The 12,750-nt window shown below is 37.3% G+C and overlaps 1 protein-coding gene across 1 annotated transcript in view; it reads left to right on the forward strand.

The window, feature by feature from the left end:
* Positions 1 to 1,618: 1,618 nt before the first annotated feature.
* The window catches only part of LOC133671530 (serine/threonine-protein kinase PBS1-like), a 49,653-nt gene continuing 38,521 nt past the window's right edge, over positions 1,619 to 12,750 (forward strand). The window contains exons 1-2 of the mRNA XM_062092296.1: positions 1,619 to 2,088; positions 2,186 to 2,420. Of these exons, the coding sequence (XP_061948280.1) occupies positions 1,619 to 2,088; positions 2,186 to 2,420 (705 nt within the window). The remainder of the gene's footprint in view (positions 2,089 to 2,185; positions 2,421 to 12,750) is intronic.

Genomic DNA, 12,750 nt, shown 5'->3' on the forward strand with positions numbered 1-12,750 from the left:
GTAATCTCAGTATTGGTGGCTAGAAAATTACTGAGAAAGGGTTGTTCTGCTTGGTTAGCCCATGTAAGAGTTGCCTGAATTACCTCCAGTTAGAGAAATTGAAGTTTCCATAGAAACTATTCCAGGAGTTTCTCCTATAGCCTAGTCTCCTTATAAGATGGCACCTATGGAATTGGCAGAACTGAAGGTCCAGCTTCAAGAATTGTTAGATAAAGGCTTCATTTGGCCTAGTAACTTGCCCTTGGGAGCTCCGGTATTGTTTGTAAAGAAGAAGGATGGCACCCTTCATTTGTGCATTGATTATCGTCAATTAAATAAAGTGACGATGAAGAACAGGTACCCACTCCCAGGAAGAGATGACTTGTTTAATTAGTTGAAGGGTGTTAGGGTGTTCTCTAAGATAAATCTAAGATCTGGATACCACCAGTTGAGAATCAAGGAACAATACATACAAAAAACTGCATTCCGAACTCGTTATGGGCATTACGAGTTTTTGGTGATGCCTTTCGGGTTAACCAATGCTACGACCATGTTTATGGACTAGATGAATCGGGTGTTTCGGCCTTACCTGGACTAATATGTGATTGTATTTGTTGACGATATCTTGGTGTATTCAAACTGTCACTTACAATATGAACAACATCTAAGGGTTGTGCTATAGACTTTAAGGGAGAATCAATTATATGCAAAGCTGAATAAATGTGAGTTTTGGCTCCAGGAAGTGGTATTTTTGGGCCATGTAATATCCGCAGAAGGAATATTTGTGGATCCAAGAAAGGTTGAGGCCGTGTTAAAATGGGAAAAGCCTACCAATGTGACAGAAATCCGAAGTTTCTTGGGCCTTACTGGATATTACTGAAGGTTTATTGGGGGGTTCTCCACTATAGCATCACCTTTAACTAAGTTGACCCGCAAGGAAGTCAGGTTTGTTTGGTTGGAAGAGTGTGAAGCAAGCTTTCAAGAACTGAAAGAAAGGCTCACTTCTGCTCCTATGCTGGCCCTTCCATCGGGGATAGAAGGGTTTGTGGTATATAGTGATGCCTCAAAAAGGGGTTTGGGATGTGTATTGATGCAACATGGGCGTGTGATTGCTTATATATCAAGACACTAAAGTCGCATGAGGTGAATTACCCAGTTCATGACCTAGAACTTGCGGTGGTGGTGTTTGCCTTAAGAGTATGGAAATATTATTTCTATGGGACACAAGTTCAAATCTTTACAAACCATAAAAGTTTGAAGTATTTGACGTCACGGAAGGAGTTGAACATACGGCAGAGAAGATGGGTAGAGCTAATAAAAGATTACGATTGCGTTATTGACTACCATCCTGGTAAGGCTAATATAGTAGTAGTCGATGCCTTGAGTAGGAAGGGAAAAACAATGATGAATAATATAGAGCTTAAGGAACAGGAAAGTATAGTGGAATTAAAGAAAATGGGCTTGCGCCTAAGTGTAAGGCTCGAGGGATCACTGTTAGCTCAGTTAAAGATCCGATCTGTGCTTCGAGACAAGGTCTTGGTGGCTCAACAAGCAGATGGGAAATTAAAAAGAGATCAAGGAGAGGGTAAACAAGGGTATAGAGACATCATTTCAAATGTTATCTGATAGGCTAATAGCTATGGGTAAGCGAATTTATTTGCTTGAGGATAAGACTTTGAAAGATGAAGTATTAAGAAAAGCTCATGAATCTCGATTTGCTACTCATCCTGGGAGTACAAAGATGTATAGGGATTTAAAGGAATACTACTGGTGGCTAAATATGAAGAGGGAAATAGCAGAATTTGTGTCGAACTGTGGGATCTGTCAACAGGTAAAGATAGAACATCAGAAACATGCAAGGGAATTACATTCATTATCAATTCCGGATTGGAAATGGGAGGATATTTCTATGGATTTTGTGACGGGATTACCCAGGGGAAAGAAGGGGAATGATGCCATATGGGTGGTCGTGGATCGACTAACAAAATTTGCTTTGTTTTTTCCTATGAAGATGACTGATTCGATGGATAAGCTGGCAAAATTATATGTAAATGAAGTAATCAGACTTCACGGAGTGCCAATTTTAATTATATTGGATCGGGATCTAAGGTTCACATCAAGATTGTGGCCTAGCTTACAACAGGCAATGGGGACAGTTGAATCTGAGCACGACCTTTCATCCTTAAACGGATGGTCAATCTGAAAGGACTATTCAAACTCTTGAGAATCTCCTAAGGTCCTGTGTGCTGGAGTTTGGAAGGAATTGGGAGGATCTCCTACTATTGGTGGAGTTTACTTATAATAATAGCCATCAAATTACTATTGGTATGGTTCCATATGAAGCATTGTATGGGAGCAAATGTCGTACCCCAATTTGTTGGGAGGAAGTAGGAGATAGGAAGCTTTTAGGACCTGAAATGGTACAACTAACAACTGACAAGGTGAGGGTGATAAAAAAGAGGATGAAGGAAGCCCAGGATAGACAAAAAACGTTACGTAGATAGCCAAAGAAGGCCCTTGGAATTCTAAGTGGGGGATAAAGTATTTTTTAAGGTGGCTCCCGAGAAAATCAAGGCTAGATTAAATTAAAGAAAATAAACTAAACTAAAAAAAAAAGTGGGGGCAAAATGAATACACTTAAAGAAAATGAGGCCTAAATGCAAATAAGAATAATTATAGAGCATAAATACTTATCTTCTCACCCAAAACAAATTTGCAGCTATAGTGAAGAAAGAAAAGAGGGAGTTTTTGTATCCATTTTTACAAATCAAGAGAGAAACACCAAAATTTCAAGAACCCATCCAAGATTAAAGGTTATAGGTAGAATAAACACTGGTGGGCAAGGGATTAACAAGAAAAATTGAACAAGAAAAGAAGAGGGGAGGGTCGGCTGTCATTAGAAAGAAAAGGAGGGATTGAAACTTTGATTCATACCGGGTAAGGTATTCTAAACATGGTCTTATGAGTCATTTTAAAGTCGATTATGAATTGATGCCTGGATGTTAAATTATAGAATTAAGTTCTATAACTCGAGATGTAGTTAAAAATATGAGGAGAGGTCAGACAGTAACAGTTCAAAAACAAGACAGTAATAGTTGGACAGTAACAGTCCAAAAGTTTGTTGATGAGAAATTTTGACTTTCTAAGTGGCAGAACTGGGTTCTCCTTCTTTCAAAGAACTTGTAGCCTCATGTCTTAGCTTTCCAACGAGACTAATCTCATTTGAATCATAGTTCTATAACTTCAGATAGAGTTAAAAATCTGAGGAGAGGTCATACAGTAATAGTAAAAAAACGAGACAGTAATAGTCCAAATGTTTGTTGATGAGAAATTTTGTCTATCTTAGAGGCAGAACTTGGTTCTCCATCCTTCAGAGAACTTGTAGCCTCATGTATTAGCTTTCCAACGAGACTAATCTCAATTCAATCGGATACTATAACTACATATATAGTTCAAAATATGAGGTGAGGTCAGACAGTAACAGTTCAAAAACGAGACAGTAAGAGTCCAAATGTTTGTTGATGAGAAATTTTGACTCTCTTAGAGGCAGAATTGGGTTCTCCTTCCTTCAGACAACTTGTAGCCTCATGTCTTAGCTTTCCAACTAGACTAATCTGGCTTGAATCGGAGTTTTACAACTCCAGATATCGTTAAAAATCTTAGGAGAGGTCAGACAGTAACAGTTAGACAGTAACAGTCCAAATGTTTGTTGATGAGAAATTTTGACTATGTTAGAGGCATAACTTCGTTCTCTTTCCTTCAAAGAACTTGTAGCCTCATGTCTTAGCTTTCAACTAGACTAGTCTGGCTTGAATAGGAGTTCTATAACTCCAGATATAGTTAAAAATCTTAGGAGAGGTCAGACAGTAACATTTGAAAAACAAGACAGTAACAGTTGGACACTAACAATCCAAATGTTTGTTGATGAAAAATTTTGACTCTCTTAGAGGAAAAAGTGGGATCTTCTTCCTTCAAAGAACTTGTAGCCTCATGTCTTAGCTTTTCAACGAGACTGATCTCACTTGAATCGGAGTTCTATAACTCCAGATATAGTTAAAAATCTAAGGTGAGGTGAGACTTTAATAGTTCAAAAATAAGGCAGTAACAGTTGGACAGTAATAGTCCAAATATTTGTTGATGAGAAATTTTGACTGTCTTAAAGGCATAATTGCGTTCTCTTTCCTTTAGAGAACTTGTAGCCTTATGTCTTAGCTTTAAACTAGACTAATCTGGCTTGAATCAGAGTTCTATAACTCCAGATATATTTAAAAATCTTAGGAGAGGTCAGACAGTAACATTTGAAAAACAAGACAGTAACAGTTGGACACTAACAATCCAAATGTTTGTTGATGAAAAATTTTGACTCTCTTAGAGGAAAAAGTGGGATCTTCTTCCTTCAAAGAACTTGTAGCCTCATGTCTTAGCTTTTCAACGAGACTGATCTCACTTGAATCGGAGTTCTATAACTCCAGATATAGTTAAAAATCTAAGGTGAGGTGAGACTTTAATAGTTCAAAAATAAGGCAGTAACAGTTGGACAGTAATAGTCCAAATATTTGTTGATGAGAAATTTTGACTGTCTTAAAGGCATAATTGCGTTCTCTTTCCTTTAGAGAACTTGTAGCCTCATGTTTTAGCTTTCAACTAGACTAGTCTGGCTTGAATAGGAGTTCTATAACTCCAGATATAGTTAAAAATCTTAGGAGAGGTCAGACAGTAACATTTGAAAAACAAGACAGTAACAGTTGGACACTAACAATCCAAATGTTTGTTGATGAAAAATTTTGACTCTCTTAGAGGAAAAAGTGGGATCTTCTTCCTTCAAAGAACTTGTAGCCTCATGTCTTAGCTTTTCAACGAGACTGATCTCACTTGAATCGGAGTTCTATAACTCCAGATATAGTTAAAAATTTGATGTGAGGTGAGACAATAATAGTTCAAAAATGAGGCAGTAACAGTTGGACAGTAATAGTCCAAATATTTGTTGATGAGAAATTTTGACTGTCTTAAAGGCATGATTGCGTTCTCTTTCCTTTAGAGAATTTGTAGCCTCATGTCTTAGCTTTAAACTAGACTAATCTAGCTTGAATCCGAGTTCTGTAACTCCAGATAGTTAAAAATCTTAGGAGAGGTCAGACAGGAACAGTTCAAAAACGAGGCAGTAACAGTTGGATACTAACAGTCCAAATGTTTATTGAGGAGAAATTTTGACTATCGTAGAGGCAAAACTGTGTTCTCCTTCCTTCAGAGAACTTGTAGCCTCATTTCTTAGCTTTCCAACTAGACTGATCTCGCTTGAATCAGAGTTATATAACTCCAGATATAGTTAAAAATCTGATGTGAGGTGAGATAGTAACAGTTCAAAAATGAGACAGTAACAGTTGGACAATAACTGTCCAAATCTTTGTTGATGAGAAATTTTGACTCTCTTAGTGGCAGAAGTGGGTTCTTCTTGCTTCAGCGAACTTGTAGTCTCATGTCTTAGCTTTCCAGGGAGACTGATCTCGCTTGAATCGGAGTTTTATAACCCCAGATATAGTTAAAAATCTTAGGTGAGGTGAGACAGTAATAGTTCAAAAATGAGGCAGTAACAGTTGGACACTAACACTCCAAATGTTTATTGAGCAAAAATTTTGACTGTCTTAGAGGCATAACTGAGTTCTCCTTCTTTCAGAGAACTTGTACCCTCATGTCTTAGCTTTCAACTAGACTAATCTGGCTTGAATCGGAGTTCTATAACTCCAGATATAGTAAAAAATCTTAGGAGAGGTCAGACAGTAACAGTTCAAAAACGAGACAGTAACAGTTGGACATTAATAGTCCAAATGTTTGTTGATGACAAATTTTGACTGTCTTAGAGGCAAAACTGTGTTCTACTTCCTACGGAGAACTTGTAGCCTCGTGTCTTAGCTTTCCAACTAGACTAATCTGGCTTGAATTAGAGTTTTATAACTCCAGATATAGTTAAAAATCTTAGGAGAGGTCAGACAGGAACAGTTCAAAAAGAAGACAGTAACAGTTGGACACTAACAGTCCAAATGTTTATTGAGGAGAAATTTTGACTATCGTAGAGGCAAAACTGTGTTCTCCTTCCTTCAGAGAACTTGTAGCCTCATGTCTTAGCTTTCCAACTAGACTGATCTCGCTTGAATCAGAGTTATATAACTCCAGATATAGTTAAAAATCTGATGTGAGGTGAGATAGTAACAGTTCAAAAACGAGACAGTAACAGTTGGACAATAACTGTTCAAATCTTTGTTGATGAGAAATTTTGACTATCTTAGAGGCATAACTGCGTTCTGCTTCCTTCAGAGAACTTGTAGCCTCATGTCTTAGCTTTCCAACTAGATTGATCTCGCTTGAATCAGAGTTCTATAACTCCAGATATAGTTAAAAATCTGATGTGAGGTGAGACAGTAACAGTTCAAAAATGAGGCAGTAACAATTGGACAGTAACAGTCCAAATCTTTGTTGATGAGAAATTTTGACTCTCTTAGAGGCAAAAGTGGGTTCTTCTTGCTTCAGCGAACTTGTAGTCTCATGTCTTAGCTTTCTAGCGAGACTAATCTCGCTTGAATCAGAGTTTTATAACCCCACATATAGTTAAAAATCTTAGGTGAAGTGAGACAGTAACAGTTCAAAAATGAAGCAGTAACAGTTGGACAGTAACAGTCCAAATCTTTGTTGATGAGAAATTTTGACTCTCTTAGAGGCAGAAGTGGGTTGTTCTTGCTCAGCGAACTTGTAGCCTCATGTCTTAGCTTTCCAGCGAGACTGATCTCGCTTGTATCGGAGTTTTATAACCCCAGATATAGTTTAAAATCTTAGGTGAAGTGAGACAGTAACAGTTCAAAAATGAGGCAGTAACAGTTGGACAGTAACAGTCCAAATCTTTGTTGATGAGAAATTTTGACTCTCTTAGAGGCATAACTGCGTTCTCCTTCTTTCAGTGAACTTGTAGCCTCATGTCTTAGCTTTCCAACTAGACTGATCTCGCTTGAATCAGAGTTTTATAACTCCAGATATAGTTAAAAATCTGATGTGAGTTGAGATAGTAACAGTTCAAAAACGAGACAGTAACAGTTGGACAGTAATAGTCCAAATCTTTGTTGATGAGAAATTTTGACTCTCTTAGAGGCAAAAGTGAGTTCTTCTTGCTTCAGTGAACTTGTAGCCTCATGTCTTAGCTTTCCAGCGAGACTGATCTCGCTTGAATCGGAGTTTTATAACCCCAGATATAGTTAAAAATCTTAGGTGAGTTGAGACAGTAATAGTTCAAAAATGAGGCAGTAACAGTTGGACAGTAACAGTCCAAATCTTTGTTGATGAGAAATTTTGACTCTCTTGAAGGCAGAAGTGGGTTCTTCTTGCTTCAGTGAACTTGTAGCCTCATGTCTTAGCTTTCCAGCGAGACTGATCTCGCTTGAATCGGAGTTTTATAACCCCAGATATAGTTAAAAATCTTAGGTGAGTTGAGACAGTAATAGTTCAAAAATGAGGCAGTAACAGTTGGACAATAACACTCCAAATGTTTATTGAGCAGAAATTTTGACTGTCTTAGAGGCATAACTGAGTTCTCCTTCTTTCAGATAACTTGTAGCCTCATGTCTTAGCTTTCAACTAGACTAATCTTGCTTGAATCGGAGTTCTATAACTCCAGATATAGTTCAAAATCTTAGGAGAGGTCAGACAGTAACAGTTCAAAAACGAGACAGTAACAGTTGGACACTAACAGTCCAAATGTTTGTTGATGAGAAATTTTGACTCTCTTAGAGGCAAAAGTAGGATCTTCTTCCTTCAAAGAACTTGTAGCCTCATGTCTTAGCTTTTCAACGAGACTGATCTCACTTGAATCGGAGTTCTATAACTCCAGATATAGTTAAAAATCTAAGGTGAGGTGAGACTTTAATAGTTCAAAAATGAGGCAGTAACAGTTGGACAGTAATAGTCCAAATATTTGTTGATGAGAAATTTTGACTGTCTTAAAGGCATAATTACGTTCTCTTTCCTTTAGAGAACTTGTAGCCTTATGTCTTAGCTTTAAACTAGACTAATCTGGCTTGAATCAGAGTTCTATAACTCCAGATATATTTAAAAATCTTAGGAGAGGTCAAACAGTAACAGTTCAAAAACGAGACAGTAAGAGTTGGACAGTAACAGTCCAAATCTTTGTTGATGAGAAATTTTGACTCTCTTTGAGACAGAAGTGGGTTTTTCTTGCTTCAGCAAACTGGTAGCCTCATGTCTTAGCTTTCCAGTGAAACTGATCTCGCTTGAATCGGAGTATTATAACCCCAGATATAGTTAAAAATCTTAGGTGAGGTGAGGCAGTAATAGTTCAAAAATGAGGGAGTAACAGTTGGACAATAACACTCCAAATGTTTATTGAGCAGAAATTTTGACTGTCTTAGAGGCATAACTGAGTTCTCCTTCTTTCAAAGAACTTGTAACCTCATGTATTAGCTTTCAACTAGAATAATTTGGCTTGAATCGGAGTTCTATAACTCCAGATATAGTTAAAAATCTTATGAGAGGTCAGACAGGAACAGTTCAAAAACGAGACAGTAACTGGTGGACACTAACAGTCCAAATGTTTATTGAGGAGAAAGTTTGACTATCCTAGAGGCATAACTGCGTTCTCCTTCCTTCAGAGAACTTATATCCTCATGTCTTAGCTTTCCAACTAGACTAATCTGGCTTGAATCGGAGTTCTATAACTCCAGATATAGTTCAAAATCTTAGGAGAGGTCAGACAGTAACAGTTCAAAAACGAGACAGTAACAGTTGGACACTAACAGTCCAAATGTTTGTTGATGAGAAATTTTGACTCTCTTAGAGGCAAAAGTAGGATCTTCTTCCTTCAAAGAACTTGTAGCGTCATGTTCTTAGCTTTTCAACGAGACTGATCTCACTTGAATCGGAGTTCTAGAACTCCAGATATAGTTAAAAATCTAAGGTGAGGTAAGACATTAATAGTTCAAAAATGTGGCAGTAACAGTTGGACAGTAATAGTCCAAATGTTTATTGAGCAGAAATTTTGACTGTCTTAAAGGTATAATTGCGTTCTCTTTCCTTTAGAGAACTTGTAGCCTCATGTCTTAGCTTTCAACAAGACTAATCTGGCTTGAATCGGAGTTCTATAACTCCAGATATAGTTAAAAATCTTAGGAGAGGTCAGACAGTAACAGTTCAAAAACGAGAGAGTAACAGTTGGACAGTAATAGTCCAAATCTTTGTTGATGAGAAATTTTGACTCTCTTAGAGGCAAAAGTGAGTTCTTCTTGTTTCAGTGAACTTGTAGCCTCATGTCTTAGCTTTCTAGCGAGACTGATCTCGCTTGAATCGGAGTTTTATAACCCCAGATATAGTTAAAAATCTTAGGTGAGGTGAGACAGTAATAGTTCAAAAATGAGGCAGTAACAGTTGGACAGTAACAGTCCAAATCTTTGTTGATGAGAAATTTTGACTCTCTTAAAGGCAGAAGTGGGTTCTTCTTGCTTCAGCAAACTTGTAGCCTCATGTCTTAGCTTTCCAGGGAGACTGATCTCGCTTGAATCGGAGTTTTATAACCCCAGATATAGTTAAAAATCATAAGTGAGGTGAGACAGTAATAGTTCAAAAATGAGGCAGTAACAGTTGGACAATAACACTCCAAATGTTTATTGAGCAGAAATTTTGACTGTCTTAGAGGCATAACTGAGTTCTCCTTCTTTCAGATAACTTGTAGCCTCATGTCTTAGCTTTCAACTAGACTAATCTTGCTTGAATCGGAGTTCTATAACTCCAGATATAGTTCAAAATCTTAGGAGAGGTCAGACAGTAACAGTTCAAAAACGAGACAGTAACAGTTCAAAAACGAGACAGTAACAGTTGGACACTAACAGTCCAAATGTTTGTTGATGAGAAATTTTGACTCTCTTAGAGGCAAAAGTAGGATCTTCTTCCTTCAAAGAACTTGTAGCCTCATGTCTTAGCTTTTCAACGAGACTGATCTCACTTGAATCGGAGTTCTATAACTCCAGATATAGTTAAAAATCTAAGGTGAGGTGAGACTTTAATAGTTCAAAAATGAGGCAGTAACAGTTGGACAGTAATAGTCCAAATATTTGTTGATGAGAAATTTTGACTGTCTTAAAGGCATAATTGCGTTCTCTTTCCTTTAGAGAACTTGTAGCCTTATGTCTTAGCTTTAAACTAGACTAATCTGGCTTGAATCAGAGTTCTATAACTCCAGATATATTTAAAAATCTTAGGAGAGGTCAAACAGTAACAGTTCAAAAACGAGACAGTAAGAGTTGGACAGTAACAGTCCAAATCTTTGTTGATGAGAAATTTTGACTCTCTTTGAGACAGAAGTGGGTTTTTCTTGCTTCAGCAAACTGGTAGCCTCATGTCTTAGCTTTCCAGTGAAACTGATCTCGCTTGAATCGGAGTATTATAACCCCAGATATAGTTAAAAATCTTAGGTGAGGTGAGGCAGTAATAGTTCAAAAATGAGGGAGTAACAGTTGGACAATAACACTCCAAATGTTTATTGAGCAGAAATTTTGACTGTCTTAGAGGCATAACTGAGTTCTCCTTCTTTCAAAGAACTTGTAACCTCATGTATTAGCTTTCAACTAGAATAATTTGGCTTGAATCGGAGTTCTATAACTCCAGATATAGTTAAAAATCTTATGAGAGGTCAGACAGGAACAGTTCAAAAACGAGACAGTAACTGGTGGACACTAACAGTCCAAATGTTTATTGAGGAGAAAGTTTGACTATCCTAGAGGCATAACTGCGTTCTCCTTCCTTCAGAGAACTTATATCCTCATGTCTTAGCTTTCCAACTAGACTAATCTGGCTTGAATCGGAGTTCTATAACTCCAGATATAGTTCAAAATCTTAGGAGAGGTCAGACAGTAACAGTTCAAAAACGAGACAGTAACAGTTGGACACTAACAGTCCAAATGTTTGTTGATGAGAAATTTTGACTCTCTTAGAGGCAAAAGTAGGATCTTCTTCCTTCAAAGAACTTGTAGCGTCATGTTCTTAGCTTTTCAACGAGACTGATCTCACTTGAATCGGAGTTCTAGAACTCCAGATATAGTTAAAAATCTAAGGTGAGGTAAGACATTAATAGTTCAAAAATGTGGCAGTAACAGTTGGACAGTAATAGTCCAAATGTTTATTGAGCAGAAATTTTGACTGTCTTAAAGGTATAATTGCGTTCTCTTTCCTTTAGAGAACTTGTAGCCTCATGTCTTAGCTTTCAACAAGACTAATCTGGCTTGAATCGGAGTTCTATAACTCCAGATATAGTTAAAAATCTTAGGAGAGGTCAGACAGTAACAGTTCAAAAACGAGAGAGTAACAGTTGGACAGTAATAGTCCAAATCTTTGTTGATGAGAAATTTTGACTCTCTTAGAGGCAAAAGTGAGTTCTTCTTGTTTCAGTGAACTTGTAGCCTCATGTCTTAGCTTTCTAGCGAGACTGATCTCGCTTGAATTGGAGTTTTATAACCCCAGATATAGTTAAAAATCTTAGGTGAGGTGAGACAGTAATAGTTCAAAAATGAGGCAGTAACAGTTGGACAGTAACAGTCCAAATCTTTGTTGATGAGAAATTTTGACTCTCTTAAAGGCAGAAGTGGGTTCTTCTTGCTTCAGCAAACTTGTAGCCTCATGTCTTAGCTTTCCAGCGAGACTGATCTCGCTTGAATCGGAGTTTTATAACCCCAGTAATAGTTCAAAAATGAGGCAGTAATAGTTGGACAATAACACTCCAAATGTTTATTGAGCAGAAATTTTGATAACTGAGTTCTGCTTCTTTCAGATAACTTTTAGCCTCATGTCTTAGCTTTCAACTAGACTAATCTGGGTTGAATCGGAGTTCTATAACTCCAGATATAGTTCAAAATCTTAGGAGAGGTCAGACAGTAACAGTTCAAAAACGAGACAGTAACAGTTGGACACTAACAGTCCAAATGTTTGTTGATGAGAAATTTTGACTCTCTTAGAGGCAAAAGTAGGATCTTCTTCCTTCAAAGAACTTGTAGCCTCATGTCTTAGCTTTTCAACGAGACTGATCTCACTTGAATCGGAGTTCTATAACTCCAGATATAGTTAAAAATCTAAGGTGAGGTGAGACTTTAATAGTTCAAAAATAAGGCAGTAACAGTTGGACAGTAATAGTCCAAATATTTGTTGATGAGAAATTTTGACTGTCTTAAAGGCATAATTGCGTTCTCTTTCCTTTAGAGAACTTGTAGCCTTATGTCTTAGCTTTAAACTAGACTAATCTGGCTTGAATCAGAGTTCTATAACTCCAGATATATTTAAAAATCTTAGGAGAGGTCAGACAGTAACAGTTCAAAAACGAGACAGTAAGAGTTGGACAGTAACAGTCCAAATCTTTGTTGATGAGAAATTTTGACTCTCTTTGAGGCAGAAATGGGTTCTTCTTGCTTCAGCAAACTGGTAGCCTCATGTCTTAGCTTTCCAGTGAAACTGATCTCGCTTGAATCAGAGTTTTATAACCCCAGATATAGTTAAAAATCTTAGGTGAGGTGAGGCAGTAATAGTTCAAAAATGAGGGAGTAACAGTTGGACAAGAACACTCCAAATGTTTATTGAGCAGAAATTTTGACTGTCTTAGAGGCATAACTGAGTTCTCCTTCTTTCAAAGAACTTGTAGCCTCATGTATTAGCTTTCAACTAGAATAATTTGGCTTGAATCGGAGTTGTATAACTCCAGATATAGTTAAAAATCTTAGGAGAGGTCAGACA

The sequence above is a fragment of the Populus nigra genome, chromosome 13 (genome assembly GCF_951802175.1).
Source record: "Populus nigra chromosome 13, ddPopNigr1.1, whole genome shotgun sequence".
Taxonomy (NCBI): domain Eukaryota; kingdom Viridiplantae; phylum Streptophyta; class Magnoliopsida; order Malpighiales; family Salicaceae; genus Populus; species Populus nigra.